A 24,101-nucleotide genomic window follows, 5' to 3' on the forward strand; every position below is an offset into this window, starting at 1 on the left:
AAAACCAAGATAGATAAGCCTGACCATGAGATACGGATACATTTGATGTACCTTTTTCCAGCATGGAAACTTGGGATCCAAGCTATAGTTTGCATTTGTGTTTACAGTCCTCAAGGACTGAAATCTAAGGAAGTTATTCAAAATCCTAAAACATTTTTTGAGATCAGTGATGAACTACATGAAAGAAAGCAAATTGTAACTTATCTTAGCTCAGATTATACAATGGCATCCTCATTAATTAAATGAAACATCAGAGAATTGCTGCAAACCAATGCAGCAATTTTGGATATTGTTTTGAAGAGAATGTCAAAATAAAAAATAAAGACTCCTTTGTGTCGAGCTTAAGTTATATTTGCCACACAGACTTATTGCCTTCTATTTTGGTTTCCTTTTATTTTCCTGGGCCTGTTTGGTCTTCCCCAATTCAGGTTGGACCCTGTTTAGCTTTTAGAGATAATTTGCCACTGGCACTTGATGTGACAAATATTTAATAAAAGAAATGCTTCCCTCATTCAATGGCTTCTTATTCAATGTCATTAGGTTCACCCTGCATTCTATTTCTCTAATGGTGAACCTATGGCACACATGCCACAGGTGGCACTCAGAGCCATATCTGAGGGCAGGCGAGGCGTTGCCCTATGTCAGCTCCAGCATTGGCCAGCTGATTTTTGGCCTTCCGGAGGGCAGGGGAAGGCTGTTTTCACCGTTTTCGCCCTTCCCAGGCTTCAGGAAAGCCTCCTGTGGATGGTGAAAAATGGAGGCTTTCCTGAAGTTCTGGTAAGCCTGTTGGGCCTATTTTTTGCCCTCCACAGGCTGCGGAGGCTTTCCTGAAGCCTGGGGAGGGTGAAAAACGGCCCAATGGCCTACTGGAAGGCCAGAGGTTTCAGTGAGGCCTGCGCACATGCACAGAGAGAGTGTGGGTGGGTGGGAGGTTGTGCGCGCATACCCTGGGAGGAGGACATTGCACTATGGGTGTAGGCCCCCTTTTGGCACCTGAACAGAAAAACCTTCGCCATTCCTGCTCTAGGTAATACATAAGACACTGGTGCTTTAACAATGAGTTCTTTACAACATCGTAGAAAACACAGATTTCTTGGTTATCCCAAATCATCTCAGCACCCAGATGTAGCCTAAGAGAAAATAAGAGGTCCCATCTGGAAGAAAAGGGGAAACAATTATGCATTCTTGCCCAAATACACCAGGAACATGCATATACACTGAACAAAATTGACACAACAATACTGAGTTTCTTTACTGAGCTGGCAAAAAAATAATCCACATAATTTCCACTTTTCAGCCACTATCCTGCTTTTTGCAATATATATCTATATTTCTGCACAGATTCCCCCCCCCCCTAAGAGTAAGAAGTAGTTTAAAAATATTTACAACCTCTATCTTTGTTTCTACTGATAGTGTTGGCATGGACATGGGGAAGGGGGCAAGGAAAGCAAGTTATGAAATATGCATTGTGGTGCAAACTCTTCCCCAAATGTATTGGTGTGCCATGTTGCAGTGCACATATGAAAGGACAGAACTTATGTCATAATATCATGATGCACATTTTGTCATTATTTTGGTTATTATTTCTGTAACCTATAAGGATTAAGTAGATAACTTTTTTTTTAAACTATCTCAAAAGTTTTTATTTTTTTTTCCATGTAAAAAGAAGAATCTTTTCCCATAAAATGTATATGTTAATTATTGTTAATTATTAATATTCATTCCTTGATTAAAATAATTGAAAAGCAGGACTAGGACTTTAAGAAATCAAAGGGACAGAAAAGTTACTACAAATATTTGCTTTATCGGTTATACATAGGGTGGTTGGTTGATTAATTCATCATGTGCCATAATAATATATTCTTAAACTGGTCTCTTCCCATAGGGCACCAATTGCTACTATAATTGAGTCCATCCACTTTGCTGCAAGTTGTTCTCTTCTACATTTATATGTGGTTGTGTACACACACACACGCACACAGACACACACACACATCATATATAAACCCAGTGGATCATTGAAATTAAAAATATGAATATACATTCACACGCATACACCTATTTTCATATACATTTGTGTGTGTGTGTGTGTGTGTGTGTGTGTGTGTGTGTGTTCATATTTTTAATTTAATTTAAATCCAGACATTATGGCTCTTATTTGCTTGGAGACTACTACCACATTCTCTTGCCTTGCATATGTAATATTTGACCAGTAGTTCAGTGTTTTTTTCCCCACTCTCAGCATTTTAAGATGTTTGGATTTCAACTCTTAGAATTGGAGAGTTAAGTGACACATCTTAAAAAGTGCTGAAGTTAAGAAACACTACCTTAATTTTATACCACCTTTTTTTCAAAGCTATTTTCTTGTCATGCGAGGCAAATTTGTAATGTGTGCTGGAAGTTGGAGAGGGTGTAGGATAGGAGAAGACTTGTAAGACTTCTTAAGAGGTGGGAGCTCTTAAAATAGGAATTCAGTTTCGTATATTTCAGTTCCAAAATAAAAAAAATCTTCTGGATAGAAAAACAGTCCCTAAAAAATGGGGGGAAAGCCCCAGTATTTCTTGATTGACTTATTTCTGATTGCATATATGATATCACAAGAATTAATATACACTGCATAAACATTTTCTAATTTGAATTTAGTCCAAAACATTTCATGCTTACAGTTTCTCTGTGCCTCTTCTATTTGTATTACTTAGCAATTAACGATTTATTAGTTATTCTAATTATTTATTACAGGGATTTTTATGTTACTTCAATTTACAATAATTAGTCAATTTACAATAATCACATTACAAAAACAAAATAACAAACCATGCTGCCCAATCACTATATCACCCCATTGCATTATATCTTACACAGAATAATGTAGTATTCTGATTGCATCCACTGCCCCAAAGGTTCTTTGAGACAGCATTTCATAAGTCATTGATAGATCTTAGAGGATTGCCTCCCACAGATTCCCAATAATATAAAATCATATAAAAGCAAGACAAACAGTAGATAGAGAAACTAGTAGACAAACGAGAAAATAGGACAAGAGTGCAGTACTTACTGTTGACTAATTGGCCAACACTCAAAGCTGAAGATGAGGAGGAGGAGGAGGAGGAAGAAGAAGGCTGATGCACTGGGCTTTGAGATATAGATGCTTGACTATGAGTCAGGTGTAGAAGACTGGTCTGTGAGGCTGTTTGTCCTACTTGTGCTTGAGAGGGCTGATGGAGCTACAGACAAAGACAAAGACATTTTCAGCAATAAAATTAAGATGTAGCTAATAACTATCACCAGGGGTGAAATCCTCCCGGTTCGGCCTGATTCTGCAAATCGGTAGTAAAAAAAGGCTTCTGAGATTGTGCGGCTCAGCTGTGAGCCACGTGATGGTTGGAAACTCCCCCCCTGCTTTTTAAAGCATTTTTTCCTGCCTATTTGCTCAAACTGGCAGGAAAAAAATGCTTTAAAAAGTGTGTTTGGGGGAAAACTTCCGATGATCGCACGGCTTACAGCTGATCCGCAAGATCGTCAGAAGCTTCCCCTCCCTTTTAAAACATTTTTTTCCTTCCAGTTTGGGCAAATAGGCAGTAAAATGCTTTAAAAAGTAAAAAAAAGAGCTTCTGACGATCGTGCAGATCAGCTGTGGACCACACGATCATTGGAAGCTTCCCCCCTGCTTTTTAAAGCATTTTTTTCCTGCCTATTCGCCCAAACTCGCAGGAAAAAAATGCTTTGAAAAGTGAAAAAAAGTTGGCCACGCCCACCCAGTCACATCACCCCACCACCACCAAGCCACACCCACAGAACTGGTGGCAAAAAATTTAGATTTTACCACTGATTCTCACCTATCTCCACCATTTCCCCTCACTGGGCTCCTGCAGGCCTCCTCACCCTGTATCATCTTTGTGATTTATCTTTCAAAGATTGAGTTAGGGATTGGGGAAGAATGCTCCAGTCCTTAGTGTGAACCACAAGTGTCCTCCACTTTTGGAGTGGCCGCAATACATTGCCATTCCGTAAATGGGATTGTGCCACACAGCCCAGGAACAAAGAGGCCTGCTCTGCTTTCCTAATGCAAGTTCTGCAACAATCTGCAGTGATCCACAGACTCCAGAGATCACGTTAGGGAAGCAGAGCAACCAACTCTGTACCTGAACTTACTCCTGGAAGAGAGCATCTTTTTAGAGTGGCTACAATTATTTACAACTCACCTAAAAGCTCTGGAGATTAGATTCGGGAGATTTCTACTACTATCTGCAGAACTCCACAAGATCCAGTGGAGAAGAGCATGCCACTCTACCCTTAGGCCATATGGTTTGCTTCAGGGTTGACACTTGCTTCCAGAAACAAACCACATGGCCTAAGGGTGGAGTGGCATGCTCTTCTCCACTGGATCTCTGGAGTTCTGCAGATAGTAGTAGAGATATCCTGAATCTAATCTCTAGAGCTTTTAGAAGAAGAGCTACAAAGATAAGTGAGTGATCAACGATGATGGGATGAGGAGGAGCATACAGGACTCAGTGAATGGGAAGCAGGCCCAAACCTAGGAGGTCTCATGGGGCAGGAATGGGATACTCTGCTTAATGACACTTTTAATGTTTAATATTCTGCTTAATGGCTGCATTAATACTCATTTACTTGTTGGCCTGGCTTGAGAGGTGACAATGTAATTCCTTGTGTGTTGATTACTGGCAATATCTGGTTTCCAATTACTGTTGCAATGATTTGACCTTGGGCATTGGTCAATAACTGTGGTGTAATTGGCTGTACTTGAAGGCCCTGAGCTCCTGCTGCTGCTTGATTGGATGAGACTGGATTAGGCATTAGTGGAATTGTTCCAATAATCTGAAAGAAATAGAAAGCAGAAATTATAAAGATTTCATTGTGAAAGTAATACATCTAGGAACACAAGATTTTGAAACCCACATTTTGTCCAACTAATTTATTAGTTGTGACCATATATGGTAACTGATATACTGTAAATCAGCAGTCTTTATCAAACTGTCTTCCTGCATTCTAGTATATTTTGCTTGCCTTCTGCTATTTTTCCTTTGAAGTCTTGAATTCCAGAACAGCAAGGGACATGTTTTAAAGCTAACAGTTAGAGAAGATCAACTGATCAATTGGAGATGCCTAAAATTCTCTCAACAAAGAAGTGGATAATCTTTTGGTGGCCCATAGCAATAGCTTTGGGGAGAAAAAGGCCACCATGGGGGGAACAATGGTGCAAATAGATAGCCTGATACTATAAAATAAACAGGTTTTTTTTTACATTATAACAGTTTTTTAAAATGTTTTTCCCCCACATTAACCTCATTTTTGAGGTGGTTGATTTCTTGTTAACCTGTGCTATGCCTGTTTTAGGGTCCCCTACACTGTAGTATGTGCAAATTTTCCATCTAAAATAGCAATAGCACTTACTTATATACTGATTCATAGTGCTTTACAGCCCTATCTAAGAGGTTTACAGAGTTAGCATATTTTCCCCAACAATCTGGTTCCTCATTTTACTGACCTCGGAAAGATGGAAGGCTGAGTCAGCCTTGAGCTAGTGAGAATCAAACTCCTGGCAGTGAGTTAGCCTGCAGTACTTCATTCTAACCACTGTACCACCATGACAATGAAGGGAAATTCTACCATCAATTTTCAGCAACCACTCAAAGAAGGTTGTATGAGTTACATAAAAAGGTTCCAGAAGCTATCTGTAATCCTGAAGATACAGAGGATATAATCCCAATCCCTCTTTTATAAAAAAAAAACTTTCATTCACTCTAAAGTTATTGTAGAGTGGAAAACATTTTTGAAAGTAGAGTTCTGAATAACTGCTGATCCAATTAATCATTTGGCTATTAAAAGCCTATTGCCTACGAGCTACATTGCTTGAATGAAAATCACAATTCTAATATCTCATACTCCTGTATCTATATCGAACTATATCAATCTTGGTAACATGTAGCATTTTAATTACAGATAATCCTAAAATCAATTTAGGATATTAATAATATTTAATTTTCTTAAGTGAACAAAAAAGTTTCCAAACACATTTTAATATTATTCATTAGTAGAGAATCCAGTATCACTGGATATCTGCAATAACATATTTCAACTTGCATTTTAAGATATAAGATCCAAGATATGTGTTCAACTTTATAGTAAATGGGTAAAATATTTTAAAGATTTTTTTTAGAATTTTTATTTTATTTTGCTCCACTGATTTCAGCATTAAGAGTGTTGATGAAACTTAAAAACTTATTTTTCTGTTTCCTTAATTTCCAATATCCAATTTGCCTTCACACTAGATAGGTAATTAATTTTACAATGACTAGTTGGACTGTTACAGAAATATTTTAGTGTACATTCAGATTATGAGTTGCTACATTATGATTTTGTAATAATGTCAAACTAAGCTATTGATTTCTCTAATGGGTTGCAAAAAAATGTTTCAAGATTAAAGTAGCAGTGTACTGAGCTCAAAACAAAACTCGTGTTATGTAAGTTTGGTTCAAAACTTTCAGACAGGGAGAAGTTTTTTTTATACATATATACACAGATATTTGCAGTGTTTTAAAATATAAATGAAATCATGAAAACAACTAAGTGATATCCTGCATGTCAATATATTCTAGACCACATATTCCAGATTGAATCCTTGTTAGGGGACTTACAATAGGATTAAATGAACAAGACTTCAGGTTTTAGAATTATTTTGGGTGGTTCTGCTAATGCAGAATTCAGGTTTGCAATCCTATAAAACTTGGAATGAATATAGCCAGAGGCATTCTATCTTTAAATGCTATGAAAGAAAAATAATTATCATTTTTTTAATGGTATCAACAGAAATCTTACTTCACAAAAGTGGTGTGTGTGTCACAAATGACAAAGGACGTAGGTTTGAACTGTCATTTTTGGGCCTGTAACTCAGAAAGCCTCCATTGCCCATAAGGAAAAATTTGCTGGATTAGTTTTATCGTGTAGTAGAAATGTTTATTTGGATTTAAAATACATTTCTTGGAGAGCTCTTGGAGAATGACACTGCTGAAGTAAACAGTTTGCAAGGTCGGAAGAAGCAGGATGGCTTCTTCTTTCCAACTGTGTTGCATTTTTCTGTGAATTATTTTGTACATAATGTACATATTCAACAAAGCAATATAGAGGGATCATAAGATGACAACTCAAAAGTACCATGGTGTATTTTTAACCAAATACACTTTTCTCTCCTTCCTGTTTGATTGAAAGCAGTGAATGGTCTATCCAAACTTGGTGCCCATTAGATGCTTTGGATGTCAGTTCACATAATAGAAGAGTACATCAGGTTAGGAGGACTGGCATAAATATTAATACATCTTTTTGTCTAAATGAAAATCCAATAACTAATTGCTAGTTCAAGGATAGTTGAAAATAAAATGTACACATAAGTATGTGCTTGTATTTATACATATAGACACAGATGCACACCAGGCACATAAAGACTCCAAGAAACTACCTTTTAATATGCTAGTTTTTATGGGTAGAAGAAAGAAGTCATAATATAGTTACAATCCTAACATATACATTTGTATCACACTCTACAAAACATGCAAATCTCAGCACTGAATCATAATATTGGTATAATTATAAATTTTTAATTGACAATTCAGATGTGAAACTATTACCATGTGTTTTTCAACAGTGGAAGCATTTGTAATGCACATTTATTTCCTTGTTCGTACAAAAGCAACATGAAAAAGAAGCATTTTCATAGCTAGAAGACAGTCTTAATTTAATTCAGTATTTATTTACAGCACAATACTTGAAATTTGCTTTACTCGAAATTTCTGATTGCACAAAGGAAGGAAATATTTTATTATTAGTAAAGTTGCCTTTGGGCTCTTATTTGTTATTTCAATTATTTAAGAATATATCAAAGGAAATACCGTTTTATTACGGTAAATTCTTATTATTCCCTAAACTGATTTCACAATGAAACTTTGAGTCTAGATTCTTATCTATATATTTATCTCCTAAAAAGTTCCCTTGATAATCATAGTGTGTGAAAAGTAAGGATAACATAGAAATGGGAACAGATGAGTAGACTATATTACACAGTTAACACTATATATAGATTTACAGCAACATTATAAAGCAAAATAATTAATAGTTTACATTAAAAGGTATTAACAACTAAATTTCAAAATATTTTTCAACTGAGGTTCTTATATATTTATAACATATAACTTGAATGATTTTGTTCCATGACCTATAAAATGACTATTTGCATTCTAGACTTTCATAAATCCAAACTATTATGTTTATAACAATAAGTCATTCTTTTAATACAATACAAAGAGTATTTTTGTTAACATATTTCACCTAGCAAATTAAAGTATGATATCACTGATTATTGGTTTTTTGTCTTCAATTCAAATTTGCAAGAATTGAGAAATTTAAAAAAGAAGGTCTTTGTAGGAATGAGATATAAGCTGTTTTGATTCACATATGACGGTTCCAAAATGGTTTGGGGAAAGACCATGCAATGTATTTGACAATGTAAAACAAACAAACAAAAACACACACAAACTAATAGTTGGCTAAAAAGTATTACCTAATACAAATTATACTTTGACCCTTGGTACCCTTGAAGATGGGAGGACAAATCAGTGCATTGGACCAGACAACTAAATTTTTCTTGATTTTGAAAGAAGTCTTGGCAATAGTTAGTATTTTTAGCTATGGAATTTTCATAGTTAATTTGGATTTGGACTGATCCTCTTTAACTGACATTATGATAATGATTGGTCGCACTGTCATCCAAGTGTTTAGACTAGGTTTGACATTTCTGTCTATCTATCGAGTCTTTTCCAAGATCAGACTGATGCTGTTTAATAATATTAACAATATAAAAGCTATTCCAAGTTAAAACTGCTTTTTGCAATTGACTGAAGGTGATATTGTAAAGGTCGATGGTATTCAAGTGGTGCTCCAGTTGGATTGGGATTGGGATTGTACTGAAGGTACTACTACTATTGATATGTCTTTGCTTGGTTTTATTATTTCTATATACTACCATATGTGTGTTAAAGATATTAATAAATGGTAATAAAAATATAGACATTTATATTTGCGAAAAAGTTTTAAAACCCTATCAAGGAACTATCAAGATGAGAGACCAAAATTGGTGTTTGCATTCTAATTAAAATACAGCAGTTTGATGGTCCTTAAAACAAGACTGTTTTCAAATCACCAATCAAAATTTAAAGAACTAAAAGTATTAACAGCTCGGATGGTTGAGATAGATAGTTTAAAAGGAGATGTGATACACATTTGTTTGTCATATTCAACTCTTATGATTCAAAGCTAATTCATTTGTATTTTATCCAAGAGACTATCATAGTGACAAAATTGTATTTTGAGTCTTGTAGGTGATATTTATCTGCCTGCTCTATTAGAAAAATCTTGTCATATTCCATCTAACATATATCCCTTTTTCAATTTCCTGTTGGTAATACCTTTTAAATATTTTTAAAAGATGAGACTACAGCATATCTCCTTGCTCACAATAAAGCTCTTAACTCATAATGATGCTAATGAGCTTCGCCCATAAAAATTATAACCTTTTCACAGGTGAACAATAATAAATCAGTGGCTATCACTCTCACTCCCCCCGTGTGTGTATGTGTATGTGTTATATAAAATGATGGGAGAAAACGGAAATTTAACACATCCTTTTCAATCACTCATGCTCTTCTGTTCTTTTTCTGCTAGTTCTTCAGTGGATAATGAAACAAAAAAAGCAGTTGCAAAGTAATAGCAATAGCAAAATCATTTATGTTTTGATTCTTACTTTTTGCAGCTGCAAAGATAAGAAAACAGAAAATCTATTGAAATTCATAATTTGCTTCCTTTTGATGTTGGTTTCTTATTCTAATCTTTATCAAATTAAAAACTGAAAACTAGTTTTTGCATGCATATGCAAAATCTTGCTCTACCTAATCATGGTGTTTATTAATTTCAGTGAGAATTAAAGCCAATCATGTACTTAATTTGAACAAAATAGATTTAAATATGACCAAGATGAAAGAGATTTTTTAAAAAATTTAAGAGATTGTCCTCCTTAAAAGAATTAAAAAGATCAATGCAGAAATATTTTTTGCTGAGTATGAAAAACTAAGAATTTATATAAAAATAATTAGGGCTTCCTGGTAATCTATATGAGCCTCTTATATTGGCTCTTAACTTGAGTACAATTTTGCTGAAAGGGCAGCTATTTTCCCAGACTTCTAACATTGTGTTGTGTTAAACTGACACTTAACACCATAAAATAAAGATGAAATAGCCTTAGGGATAACATTTTGTTTAGGTGAGACCTACTTTATTAATTTCAAAGGGCTTGACAAAATTTGCTTCCCTTTTAGTTGATCATTTTTAATTGGTTGATATTTGGGGTGCCATGGTTCTGATAGCAGTATATAGAAAATAACATCTGAAGAGGGTTATTTCTTCAAATTTCTTCTTGGTTACTGTAAGAAATGAATAAATAATACCCATATTGAAGAGGAATATGTCCAAGAAAAGAAATGAGATCTGGTGCCAAATATCACATTTTCCTGTAATCAAAAGTAATATCTTAGAGAATATGGAATCTACTAATGTGAATGAAAATTCCCACAAAATATCTGGGAAATGACCTCAGACAGAAAACAGAAACACTTCTGCAGTGACAGTAAAGAAGAAGTGTTCAGTGTTGGTGTTGTGACAGAAAAGAATAAATGAGCAATGACAAGAAGTTGTCCTCACATGTTTCAGAGTCCAGAGTTAGATTATGTGAATTCACTTCCATTGTTTTCTTATAATTTTTGAGCTATCTATCCTTCTACCCACTCTGACTTTATTAATATCTCTACTTCTATATAGAACAGTGTTTCCTCAAACTTTAAAATGCATGGTCTTTGTTCTGTCCCGTGAATACAAGGAATATGCAGACCCAGGCTTGGCTGTCTGCCACGACTAAATTACACAGATAAAGCCACCCCTTGGCTGGGAGCCTAGAAAGTTCTCTTCACAAACACAAGATAACACTTATAGAAGGCTTTCGCAATGGCTTGAATATGGACTGTTGTCTCCTGCAAAGATCCTCCTCGCTTCGCTCTACTTATAAACTTTTTGGGAGGGGCCACACCCTTAACCAGCTGTCCTTACTTCTTTCTATGACGTCTTCTCCACAGCTGTTCCTGTCTCCGATCAATTAGATGTCTACGTACATCAGGGACAACCTCCCTCTGTTCCTCCTCACTGCTCCCTGACTCAGATGCCACCTGGTGGCCAACAGGCTTCTCTAGTTCCTGCTCTGACTCCAAACATTCTCCAGAGTCTTCTTCATCCCCCAGACCAGTCCCATAATGGTCTGAGCTGTCAGAGTCCACCAACAACTCAGCCGGCCGCTGCTGGACCACAACACTATCTCTCACTGCAGGGCCCTTCCCCTGGGTCTGATGCTCAGAGTGCGGCTTAACTGGGAATTGTTCATGGAAGGCCTGCACCAAAGCAGGTGTGTGCACAGAGGTCGCATCCTCCCAGGTAACATCCTCTGGCTCTCGCCCTATCCATTCCACCGTCCTTTCAGCCATCGGCTATCCCGAATCCTGGCAACGTCGTTCTCAGCCGGCACCTCATCGGCACGGTTTCTGGCTGGGGATGATAGGGTTGGCAAAGAGGACAAGCCGGCCATTCAGGAACAAGAAGAGATCGATGAAAGACTGGATGGACTCGCATCGAACATGGCAAAGTCAGGCGATAGGCGACCGGATTGATGACTGCTTCAACAGGAAATGGGCCAAAGTAACAGTGGTCTAACTTCTTGACTGGCCGATTTGACGGAAGGTGTCTAGTGGACAGCCACATTCTATCGCCCACAGTGAATGCCGGCGTCGCACGCCAAGACCTGTCCGTGACTCTCTTATAGTCCTCCTTGGCTTTATTCAGATATTGCTGCACTACTTGATGGACCGCCTGTAGTTCTGACAGGAAGTCCTCAGCTGTGGGGACCGGTGAGTCGATGGGTGTGAGGGGAAAGAACCGAGGATGATACCCCACATTGGCCAAGAAGGGCATCATCTGCATGGATGTGTGCTGTGAATTATTGAACGCAAACTCCACTATTGCCAAATAGTCCGCCCAATCATTTTGCTGCTGGTTCACAAAACAGCGCAGGTACTGTTCCAAGATCCCGATCACTTTCTCCATCCCTCCATCAGTTTCGGGATGGTGCCCTGAGGACAGATCTTGACATCCAAGGCCGTCATCAGCCCTTTCCAAAACTGGGCTGTGAATTGCATTCCTCTGTCCGACACGACCCTGTCAGGTAGGCTGTGCAGCCTGAAAACATGTTGGATAAACATGCTGGGGGTGACGCGGGCTGTTGGTAATTTCCGACATGGGATAAAATGCGCCATCTTTGTCAGCATGTCTACCACCACGAACACCCCTTGGCTGGGAGCCTAGAAAGTTCTCTTCACAAACACAAGATAACACTTACAGAAGGCTTTCGCAATGGCTTGAATATGGACTGTTGTCTCCTGCAAAGATCCCCCTCCTTTTGCTCCACTTATAAACTCTTTGGGAGAGGCCACACCCTTAACCAGCTGTCCCTACTTCTTTCTATGACGTCTTCTCCACAGCTGTTCCTGTCTCCGATCAATTAGATGTCTACATACATCAGGGACAACCTCCTTCTGTTTCTCCTCACTGCTCCCTGACTCAGATGCCACCTGGTAGCCAACAGGCCTCTCTAGTTCCTGCTCTGACTCCACACACTCTGCAGAGTCTTCTTCATCCTCCAGAGCAGTCCCATAATGGTCTGAGCTGTCAGAGTCCACCAACAGCTCAGCCGGCCGCTGCTGGACCACAACAGTTTTCAAAATTGTCAAAATTCTCAAGTTCTCAAAATTGTCTACCCAGAAAATAAGAATTTTATTTGTTTGTTTGTTTAGTTATTTATTTCAATTTATATGCTGTCTAAAAGCTGTGGTGGCACAGTGGTTGGAATGCAGTGGAATTCTGTCAGCTGCCAGCACTTCTATTCTTACCAGATCAAGGCTGACTCAGCTTTCCATTCTTCCAAGGTTGGAATGAAACCCATATTGTTGGGGGAAATATTTAATATACTGTAAACCACTTAGAGAATTCTGTAAAGCACTATAATATGGTATAAAAGTCTAAGTGCTATTGCTGTTCAATCCACAATCTAGGCAAGTGACAATTGCTTTAAAAATCACTTTAAAATCAAGAATAAAGAGAAACAATTCAAAGCTATTCAATGAGATATAACCAGGAATACCAAGAGGGTAAAAATCCAAAATTCTGACTCAATGCCCAGGAGAAAAAGCAGTTTTCGTGTTTCAAAAAGCAGCAGGGTTAGGGCTATCCAAAGTATCAGATTGCCATATATTGTTTCATAGGGAAGGCACTGTAACAAAAAAGTCACACCCACTACATCTCTTTAGTTGCTATTGTTTCATAGAAAGAATCTGAAATATGTCAGAATTTTTAGGACAAACAGAAATGATTCGTAGAGTATGGTCCTTCAGAAAATCAAGCCCTGTGCCACGAAGAACTTTAATAGTGAGCTCCTTGAATTGCATTTGGAAGCCAAATGGGAGTCAATGCAACTCACAAAGTTGAAGTGTTACATGAGCATACTAGGACACTCCTGTAAGAGGCAGGAGATGATCAAAATAGTGAATAGATATCCCTTTGAGAATTAGGCGCAATTGGTGTGCAAAACAGATCTGTGCAGAAGCACTACTAGCTATAGCTGCTATTTGTACCTGCATCCAGGAAATCATAAAATGTACTGACCTGGAGACACTTTCTTGAGGGCAGCATCGTGCCTTTGAAGTGTGGACTATCACAACAACCCAGAGACACTCAAAACCCCATGAAAACACTTCCCAAAGCAATATTTCAAATGGTTCAATTTCGAGCTAAAATAATAAAACCTCCTGACAGATGCACTGTCATGCAAGCCACAATACAATAGTAAATGTAAAGAGGTAGTCCATGCTATGATCCCCCATCTCAACTTGCCTCACAAGCCACAGCTAGGTGTCAGCCTAAATGAAGAAGAACTCCACACGAGTGCAGGGGGATGACACAAAAACTAAGGGACGAACTGCCAGCTGACCCATGATACAGAGACAACAAAGAAGCACTGACAACTTGTATGTGCCCAATAGCCTGCAACTCCAAGTACCTCAGAGGAATCACAATTCCAAGCAAGCAGGGCACTTCAGCTTTTTGAAAACCCTGCATCCCTGCACCCTTTTGAACCCTGCACCCTTTTGAAAACCCTGCATCTGGCCAGAAGGCAATTTTGGTGGCCAAAGATGAAAAAAGACATTGAGGATTATGTTAAAAGCGATGTCACATGTGCAGCCATGAAGAAGAGGAAAACCCCCAGGCTTGTTTCATCAAGGGGCAGATCCACATGACTCTGGGAAGAAATTGCCATTGACTTTATTGTTGAGCTCCCTGAGAGTGAGGGAAATATGGTCATTTGGATCATGATAGATTTTTTCTCTCAAAGCAAGCCCATTTGATAGCTTGCCCAGGGCTCCCATCAGCAAAAAAGCTGGCCAAGCTATTTGTAAGACAGATTTATAGGATGCATGGCTTTCCCTGAAGGATCATCTCTGATAGAAGGTCCAATTCAATGTTAAATTCTGGAAGGAGTTCATTAGGTCCATTGGGTCCTCACAGGGGGCTTAGCTTACTGTTTCATCCAAGTACCAATGGGGCTGTGGAAAGTACCAACGCCACGATGGAGCAGTTTTTGAAATGCTATGTCAACTATCAGCAGTCTAACTGAGCAGAGTTGCTGCCATTTGCTGAAGTGGCATATAATAATACAGTGCATAGCAGCACAGGCCTGAGTCCTTTTTCAAGTCACCATGGCATAGAATTCATCCCAATGCCTGGACTCCTCAGGGAGCCCCTCCCCATCCATGTCACTAAATGAATGGATGGAGTCACTGAAAGAGGCATGGGAAAATACATAATAATAATAATAATAATAATAATAATAATAATAATAATAATAATAATAATAATAATAATAATAATAATAATAATAATAATAATAAATATTTATTTCTTAGCCGCACCCTCTCCCGAAGGACTCGGGGCGGCGTACAATGAAACATATGAAATAAATATGGACAAAACAAACATATAACAGAGACATATACCGAGACATACACAAGGAGGAGGTCGGCTGATAAATAAAACAATTAAAATACAATATTTAAAAACCCCTAGATAATTAAATATAATTAAAATACCCAGTAAAAGCCCGTCAGGAGCGATATGGTTAGATCAAAGTTGAGCCAGGCCAGCTGCTTGGAATAGGTGGGTCTTAAGCTTAATACGAAAGGAGCGGAGGTCAGAGGTATTCCTAATATCCGGAGGGAGGTCATTCCACAGGGCTGGGCCCGCCACAGAGAAGGCTCTACTCCTAGGCGCCGCCCCCCGACACTGTCTTGTGGACGGCACCTGGAGGAGGCCCTCTCTGTGCGAGCGAATTGGTCGCAGGGATGTATGGGGCAGAATATGATCCCGCAAGTAACTAGGTCCTGAGCCATGGAGCGCTTTAAAGATTATTATCAAAACCTTGAAACGCACCCGATAGACCACAGGAAGCCAGTGCAGCTTGCGCAGGAACGGTGTCACATGGGAGTACCTAGTACTCCCCATAATTACCCGCGCGGCTGCGTTCTGGACCAACTGTAGCCTCCGGGTGCATTTCAAGGGAAGCCCCATGTAGAGAGCGTTACAGTAGTCCAAGCGAGACGTCACCAGCGCATGAGTGACTGTGCATAAGGCGTCCCGGTCCAGTAGGGGGCGCAATTGACGCACCAGGCGAACCTGGTGGAACGCCCCCCTTGCCACAGCTGTCACATGGTCATCCATGGACAGCCGGGCATCCAGGAGGACGCCCAAATTGCGCGCCCGCTCCACGGGGGCAAGTTGAATGCCCCCAATGGCCAATGATGGAATTAATTGGCTGAACCGGGGAGCTGGTACCCACAGCCACTCCGTCTTGGAGGGGTTGAGCTTGAGTCGGTTGTCATCCATCCAGATCCGTACGGCTTCCACACACCGGGACATCACTTCGATGGCCTCGTTGGGGTGGTTCGGGGTGGAAAAGTACAGCTGAGTATCATCAGCGTACAGATGGTATCCCACCCCGAAACCACGGATGATCTCACCCAGGGGCTTCATATATGTGTTGAAGAGGAGTGGCGAGAGGACCGACCCCTGTGGCACCCCACAAGTAAGGGGGCGTAGGGTCGACCTCTCTTCTCCTGCCAACACACGCTGCGTCCGGTCAGAAAGGTAGGAGCCGAACCACCGCAAAACGGTGCCCCGGACCCCCAGCCCCTCCAGCCGGCGCAGCAGGATACCATGGTCGATGGTATCAAAAGCCGCCGAGAGGTCTAATAGGACCAGGATAGAGGAACAACCTCTGTCTCTGGCCCTCCAGAGATCATCCACCAATGCGACCAAGGCCGTCTCCGTGCTGTGACCGGGGCGGAAGCCGGACTGGCGCGGGTCTAGATAATCATTTTCCTCCAGATGTCGTGGAAACTGGTAGGCCACCACACTCTCTACAACCTTCACCAAAAAGGGAAGGTTGGAGACAGGACGATAATTGGCCAGCTCCAAAGGGTCCAGGGAAGGCTTCTTGAGCAAGGGTCTCACCACCGCCTCTTTCAAGACGGCCGGGAGAGACCCCTCGCTCAGCGAAGCATTCACTAGGCCCAGGAGCCAGTCTCGTGTAAACTCCCAGGATGCCAGTACAAGCCAGGAGGGGCACGGGTCCAATAAACATGTGGTGGGTCGCAGTCGTCCACGCAATCTGTCCAAATCCTCGATGGCAACCAAGTCAAACTCCTCCCAGATCGATACCTCAAGACTCGCCATGGACGTCTCCATTGGATCACTGACAGGAACCCAATCCTTCCGGATTTGAGCGATTTTATCCTGCAGATATTTACCAAATTCCTCTGCCCTGCCCTGTAGGGGGGCCTCCCGCGGCCTCTGAAACAAGAGGGAGCGGGACACCCGAAACAGGGCGGCAGGGCGGTTCTCCGCGGATGCAATGAGAGTGGCACAATATTGGCGTTTGGCCACTCTCAATGCCACAAGGTACGTCCTTAAATGGGCTTGTGCCTGTGTTCGATCAAATTCGGAGCGAGAGGATCTCCAACGACTCTCTAGATGTCTCTTGCGGCACTTCATCACCCTTAGCTCCTCGGTAAACCAAGGGGCTAGGGTGGATCGTTGCCGCCGGAGAGGCCGCAAAGGCGCCACCCGGTTCAAGGCCCCGGTAGTTGCATTATTCCACGCAACCACCAGGTCCTCTACCCGGGGGCGGGTCAAGGTTACAGGAGGTGGCCCAAGCTCCGTCTGGAACCTATCAGGTTCCATCAGGCGCCTGGGGCGGAACCATCTGGAACTTTCCGGTTCCGCCTCCCCGCAGCGGGAGGTAGCACCAGGGAAGTCAAGACGGAGGAGTGAGTGATCTGACCATGACAGGGGAGTGATGGTTAAGTCCCCTCCTCCCAGATCACTCAGCCACTGGCCAGAGACAAAAACAAGGTCCAGAGTGTGTCCTCCCTCGTGTGTCGGGCCCTGAATCATTTGAGTCAGGTCCATGGCTGTCATGGAAGCCATGAACTCCCGAACCCCCTCTGATGCTTCTCCCATCGATGGCAGGTTAAAATCCCCCATCACTAAAAGTTTGGGGGTCTCAACCGCCACCGATGCGATCAGCTCGAGGAGTTCGGGCAGGGCCGCTGATGTATAGCGAGGAGCCAGGTATACTATCAGCAGGCCCAGCTGTCTCCCAGGCCCCCATTTCACAACAAGGGATTCACATCCGGACGTCTGTGGCACAGTAGACTCCCTCGGCTCTAAGTCCTCCCGAATAATTGCTGCCACCCCACCGCCCCTTCCCTGGGCCCGGGGCTGGTGAAATGCTCGGTAGCCTGGTGGGCACATTTCGACGAGGGGAAGACCTCCCTCGTGGCCCAACCAGGTCTCCGTTATTCCCAAAATACCAAATGCTTTATGAGAAGCAGCAAAAACCCATAAAGCACAGGCCAACAAGCACGCAACCCCCAAGCGCTATTACAAGTGGGGAGCAAAGTTTACTTCTCAATGAAGTACCTAAAGTTAAAACTTCCTTGCAAGAAACTAGGACCAAAGTTCATAGGGATTTCCCTATAGTGAAAGTAATCAACCCTGTTACAGTATAACCTAAACTCTCCTGCTTGTTAGGGAAAGTGCATCTGGTCTGTCACAGCAGCTTGTTAAATCTGGTAGTAGGTTCCCAGATCAGGCTGGTAGATTAGGTAGCCCCAAAGCCAATAGTGGAGCACATTACATGGTAAAGAAAATCCTAGATTCCAAATTGCACAGTGGCCAGTTGCAGTACCTAGTACAATGGATAGGATACCCATCTCCAAAGCTACTTGGTTCAAGAGCTGGGATGTGAAGGGAGATAGGTTGGTCAAACAGTTTCATGATGAATACCCCCAGGGGGAGGAAGGGGAGGTTAGATTGAGCTTTAAGTAACCTCTTGCATTTTCTTTTCTTTGCAGGAAGTCCTTTTCAATTAAGGGGTGGGGGGCGCTTGTTAACTTGAAGCTGACCTGACCAAGCCCATTTTGAGGCTTCAATGTTGCCACACTGGAGTTTGAGGATAGGGAGGGGGAATAGAAATAGTTGGTGGTTATAACCAAAACAAAATACTTTCTCCTAGGAACCAAGGACATTCCCACAGGTGGTCGGAGAGGAGTGAAGTTACCAGGCAACTGGATGACACCTTGATTGGACCATGTGACTAATTCTTTGGTGAAGGGAGGAAACTTTTGCTTTTAATTATGTGGAAACTGCAGGAATATTCAGAGTTGGTTTTCACCAGCCTGTGCAAATATAATATATCCACATAAAATTATTCTTTTGAGGAATCTATTTGCTTCAGGGTTATGTTTGCTAAGGCTGCATTACTTGGAGCCCTGACACAATGCATCTTTCAGCACTTTCAGTACCAGCCACCTATGAATGGAAATTGAAGCTCATACATTTGAAGAGTCCTAAGATTGTCTTAGAATTTATTTTTCAACCAGTATACTTTTGATCAATTGATATTTAAAAAACCCAAAGTCTGTACTTTGGGTCTGTACTTCCACAGGAAATATAATCCTATCATTGTTCACGTGTGTTGGAATACCACAAAGTGGTGGTAGCCATGATGAAAGCATGAAGTGAAATAAAGAGCTGAACACAGAGAGCCTAAGGCATTAGGATGAAGAGGGACTAGGTTGCCTTAAAGGCTTCTCTGTGAGGCAATTTAGCCTCAGGTAAATATACTGACTGTATATTTGCCCCGAGGGGCACAAGAACTTGGGCATGGTTAAACTCCTCAGAATTATAGAGCACGCTTTTCATAGTCACAATATGTGATTCGGAAGATAGTATAAAATAAAGTAGGTTTAGGAAAATAAAGTAGGAAAATAAAGCACTGATGCTTAGTTTGGATAATGAAACTCTGCAAGAAAATAACCAAGCTCCAAGAGCATCAAGAATGCCTCAATAAAGTAGGTTTTTGCTACTTACACAACAAAAAGTATGCTATAGTTTCAAAATTCACTACATTTGTGCTGTTGTTCATTCCTATAGTGAGTGAAAGAACCACATCATAAATATACCTGTTAAAAAGCACAAAAATACAAATAAATGCAATCTATTAATCTGCCAGTGACTTTGGGTTGGCTGCTGTAATTATATTGATGCCAAAAATAATTTTTGTGTGATGATGTCATTTTGTGCATGTGGTAGGTTGCCTGATAAAATTTTTAGATATTAGCATTACATAATTATGTATGTAAATTCCATAATTTCCACCTCATGATTGTCTGTGGCCAATACTGCATTGACTTGCAAGGTCTCTAAATTAAAAAACCTAACTTCATAGACCATCATGAGGATGTCTGAGGTAAAATTTGCTTCTGGCATAAAATATGTCAAAATGGCTGGGTACTGTATCCTTCCCATATCTATGATGCATGTCTATGATAAAGATAATAATGAATAAGATTAAAAGCATGATGTGAAAGCTTCATTTAACCAAAGCTATGCTAGGTAGTAGTCAACTATTGCTTACTTATTTTTTAATGATTTCCATAATATTGCTCACAATGACAGGGAATAGTCTGATGGTATATAAGTATAAAGCAGATTTTTAACCACTGCCTTTTTTCTTTGTCATTCAGGAAAAGCTGGAATAAGGAAAGCACTGTTTGCTGTATGACCAAAAATAAACAGAAATAGTCATGCAAAGTTCTCAGGAAGATATTCCAAATTCTGAGTGCCACTAAAAAAAAGGATATGTTGTAACCATCAGATCCCATCAGATCCCAGAGGACAAGGATTTCAGAAATGAATTGCTGTGCTTGGAAAGGTTTATATGGGGGAAGCACAATATAATATACACAAGGGTTTAAATAGGAAAGTCTTAGTTTACAAACATTGGTAGTTTGGAATTGAGTGGATAAATAATTGGGAGGTAGAAAGGAAGTTAGACCAATATGATGGTTTAATTGCTCTGATTTTTCACTACAAATGAATCAATCTATCTATCAGAATAGAGCTGGAAGGGACCTTGGAGGTCTTCTAGCCGGGGGTGGGATTCTACCATTTCGGACCAGTTTGGGCGAGCTAGTAGCTCTGACTATCAGCTTGGAGAGAACCGGTTCACTCCGACTTCCAGTTGGCCCTGCCTCCTGCCCCTGCGCTCTACTCACCTATATTCCCTTTTCTGAAGCCCAGCTGAAAGGTGCGGCAGAGCGGATTTTTCTCCCCAGCAGTAATGCGGAAGGAGATTTCTCTGTAAACTGTGCACACACGGGCAGCGAAGTGTGCGCTTAGTTGTTAAACTGGTAGAATCCCATCCCTGCTTCTAGCCAATCCCCTGTTCAAGCAGAAGACTCTATACCATTCCAGGTAGGTGGCTCTCCAGACTTTTTAAAAAAACTCCAGTGATGAATCACCTACAACTTCTGAAGGCAAGCTGTTTCACTACTTAATTGTCCTCACTGTTAGAAAGTTTCGCCTTAATTCCAGGTTGCTTCTCTCCTTGATTAGATTCCATCAATTGTTTCTTGCCTTGTCTTCTAGTGCTTTGGAAAATAAGTTGACCCCTCTTCTTTGTGGCAGCTCTGGAACACTGCTATCATGTCACCCCTAATTCTTCCTTTTCTCTAGACTGGCCATACCCAATTCCTGCAACTGTTCTTACGTTTTTCTCTCTAGACCCTCCAGCTCTTCTTTGCATTTCCCCCAAAATCTCAAGATCTTTTTTGCAATGTGGTGACCAAAACTGGATGCAGTATCCTGGTGTTGTTCTACTAAGGATTTATAAAGTGGTACTAATACTTCATATGATTTTGATTCTATGCCTCTATACAACTAAGGATTGTATTAGCTTTTTTGGTTGCTGTCGCATACTGCTGACTCATGTTTAAGTGATTGTCTACTGGAATTCAAAGATCAATCTAACAGTTACTGCTTTTGAGCCAGGTTTCACCTAATCTGTACCTTGTTTTTTTCTGCTTAAGTGAAAAAAACTTGCTTTTCTCTCCATTGAATTTCATGTTGTTGGATAGGACCCATTGTTCAAGTCTGTCCAGATTTGTTTTGGAACCTGAGCTTGTCTTCTGAGATGTTGGCTAGTTTCAAAATTTCAAACAATTACCACCTATTTACTCAGCAGCAGTTTCTGTGACCTGAAGAGGAATTCATTGTTATTTTGTTTATTAGTTGTTAGTGAGACAAAATGAATAGGATATTGAAGGAATGGAATATTGTGACTATAGTGTCATTATTGATATCCATTTATATAATTTACTATAATATAATTTCCATTAGGAAATAGTTTCAAACACCAAAATTTAAAAGTAGTGATGAAAATGTATTAACAGTTATTTAAATATTTTATCCTGCTACCCTTACCTTCACAAAATGCCATGCCAATTCTATCTATGAAGAAACTGTCAATAAGTTTTCTTTATCCTTTGGTGATAATCATTACAATGACAAGTTTCTGAGTTTTAATTGCCTTTTCTCATTATAAGAACCATGAGAAAAAATATTTTCTTCTATGATTTCCCCATCTTATTGCCATACCTCACAAATTATGATCTCTGTTATATCAATTATGCTAAGCTCTGGTTGTAATCAATGCCAACTTTAAAACTGATTTAAATTATCAAATCATCAAATTATGCTAAGCCAAAACCAGAAACCATATTATAATTTAACATTATGTATAAAGTCAATTAATTTATTTGATTGGTGGATTCAGCAAATAACTTTCCCTTGCATACTTTCCATTGATTATATGAGTTTCTTCTTTTGAACATCAATGTGCAACTTGTCAAGAAAAACCCCTTTTCAATTACAATGAAAATGATTTATGAACAAATATTATCAGCTTATTTTGCTTAAATGTTTAAGCAGAAAACATTTAAAATGATATAATGGTTTGAAAGTGTCATTTATTGTGGTGTAGAATGTGTAAATGCTTTTATCTTTCTGCCATTCCTTTTTTCCATTTATCAGCTGGAATGAAACAAATTTTAGAACTATACAAGTCTGATATATAAATAGATAATATAAAAATTAGATGAGTGCACACATAAAACACAAGTTCTACCTTTTAAAGTTTTCATTCAGTCTCTTTGATTGTGTATTGAAGTTGCATTCTCCATATAGCTTCACAGTATTTTTAAAAAATGGACATTCATTCATTAATGCATTCATTCATTCATATTTTTTTGCATTCAGATACTGCCCATCTCACACACAAAATGATTCTGGCAGTGTATGGTTAAAAATATAAAGACTTATTGTATAAAAATACAATAAAATTACAGATTAGTTTTAATATTTAATACAGATTAAAACCAAGAATAAAATAAGCTAAAAGATGGAGGAAGGCCATCAACAAATCCCAGGGTTTCATGTTGCTAAGTCAGCCCCATGTGAGTTGGCAGAGCCAGCACTTCAGACTCCTTTGAAAGGCCAGGACAATGGGGCCCCAGCTCACCCCTGGAGTAAGGATGTTCCAGAAGCCTGGAGCAATGCAGAAAAGGCTCCTTTCCTAGATCCCATGAGTCAAACTTCTTTAACTGACAGGGTCCATAAAATATCTTCTTTCCCTGACCAGATGGGACAGGATGGTTTTGTGGAAGCAGTATCCACATATTAAAAAGCAGTCACTGAGATCTTTCAATGAGAATATACCTTCATAAATCTATCCATAAAGAAAGCTTTGTCTTATTTTGCAATTCTTTCCCATCATTATAGTACATGTGACATATCATTGCACAATGAAGTTTGTGACAAAAATTCTTTCATATTTAATAGTGATCCTTTCACTGGATTTAAAATGGGCTGTTTGATTTTATTTCCCTTAAAATATAAGAGCCTTTTGGCTGTTAAAAGATTTTGTTTAGCTAATTGAAAGTTGGTACTTACAAAAATGACAAGGTGGAAGACAAATGTGCATATCACATGTATAGAAAATAAGAAAAATATTAAGAAGACCTGGGATAAAGAGGGAGAGAACTGTAGTTTTTGCTAATGGTGGTGACTGGCTTGATGACCTGATTATGTCACTGAACATCAGCAGCTGAGGCCCTACAAAAGGAAACTCATCCCATCAAATCTATCTCCATTGTAATCACTCTCCCTGCAGAGATGGCTTGTTAGAAAAGAGAATCCCCAGGCTTTATTATCACCATTTACTATCAGGAGCCAATGGATGCCTTCTCATCAGAATAATGAGAACCCAAGAATATCCATTATCAAACTGGATGACCCTCAGCACATTATCTGTTTAGTCTGTGAATTATTTGGGGATTAAACCTCTCTGAAGGCTGTTAATTTTAATCAATTTGTAGGGGCCATACTAGAGGCAGTCTCTTCTCCAAGTGCTACTTTCCCTCTCAATGAAGCAAGCATATGCTCGATTACAGATGAAGATCTTTGACAACTCTTGAGCTGTATTC

General features: G+C 39.9%; 1 protein-coding gene across 4 annotated transcripts in view; it reads right to left on the bottom strand.

The window, feature by feature from the left end:
* The window catches only part of POU6F2 (POU class 6 homeobox 2), a gene marked incomplete at its 5' end in the record, with an annotated part of 355,508 nt that overhangs the window by 13,533 nt on the left and 317,874 nt on the right, over positions 1 to 24,101 (bottom strand). For all 4 annotated transcript variants that reach the window (XR_014173560.1, XR_014173561.1, XM_081932598.1 and 1 more), the window contains 2 exons: positions 3,056 to 3,224; positions 4,630 to 4,836. Coding sequence is in view for 2 of the 4 variants with exons in the window: in XM_081932598.1 (XP_081788724.1) it covers positions 3,056 to 3,224; positions 4,630 to 4,836 (376 nt within the window). The remainder of the gene's footprint in view (positions 1 to 3,055; positions 3,225 to 4,629; positions 4,837 to 24,101) is intronic.

This window comes from Natrix helvetica (assembly GCF_964273705.1).
Source record: "Natrix helvetica genome assembly, chromosome: Z".
Taxonomy (NCBI): domain Eukaryota; kingdom Metazoa; phylum Chordata; class Lepidosauria; order Squamata; family Natricidae; genus Natrix; species Natrix helvetica.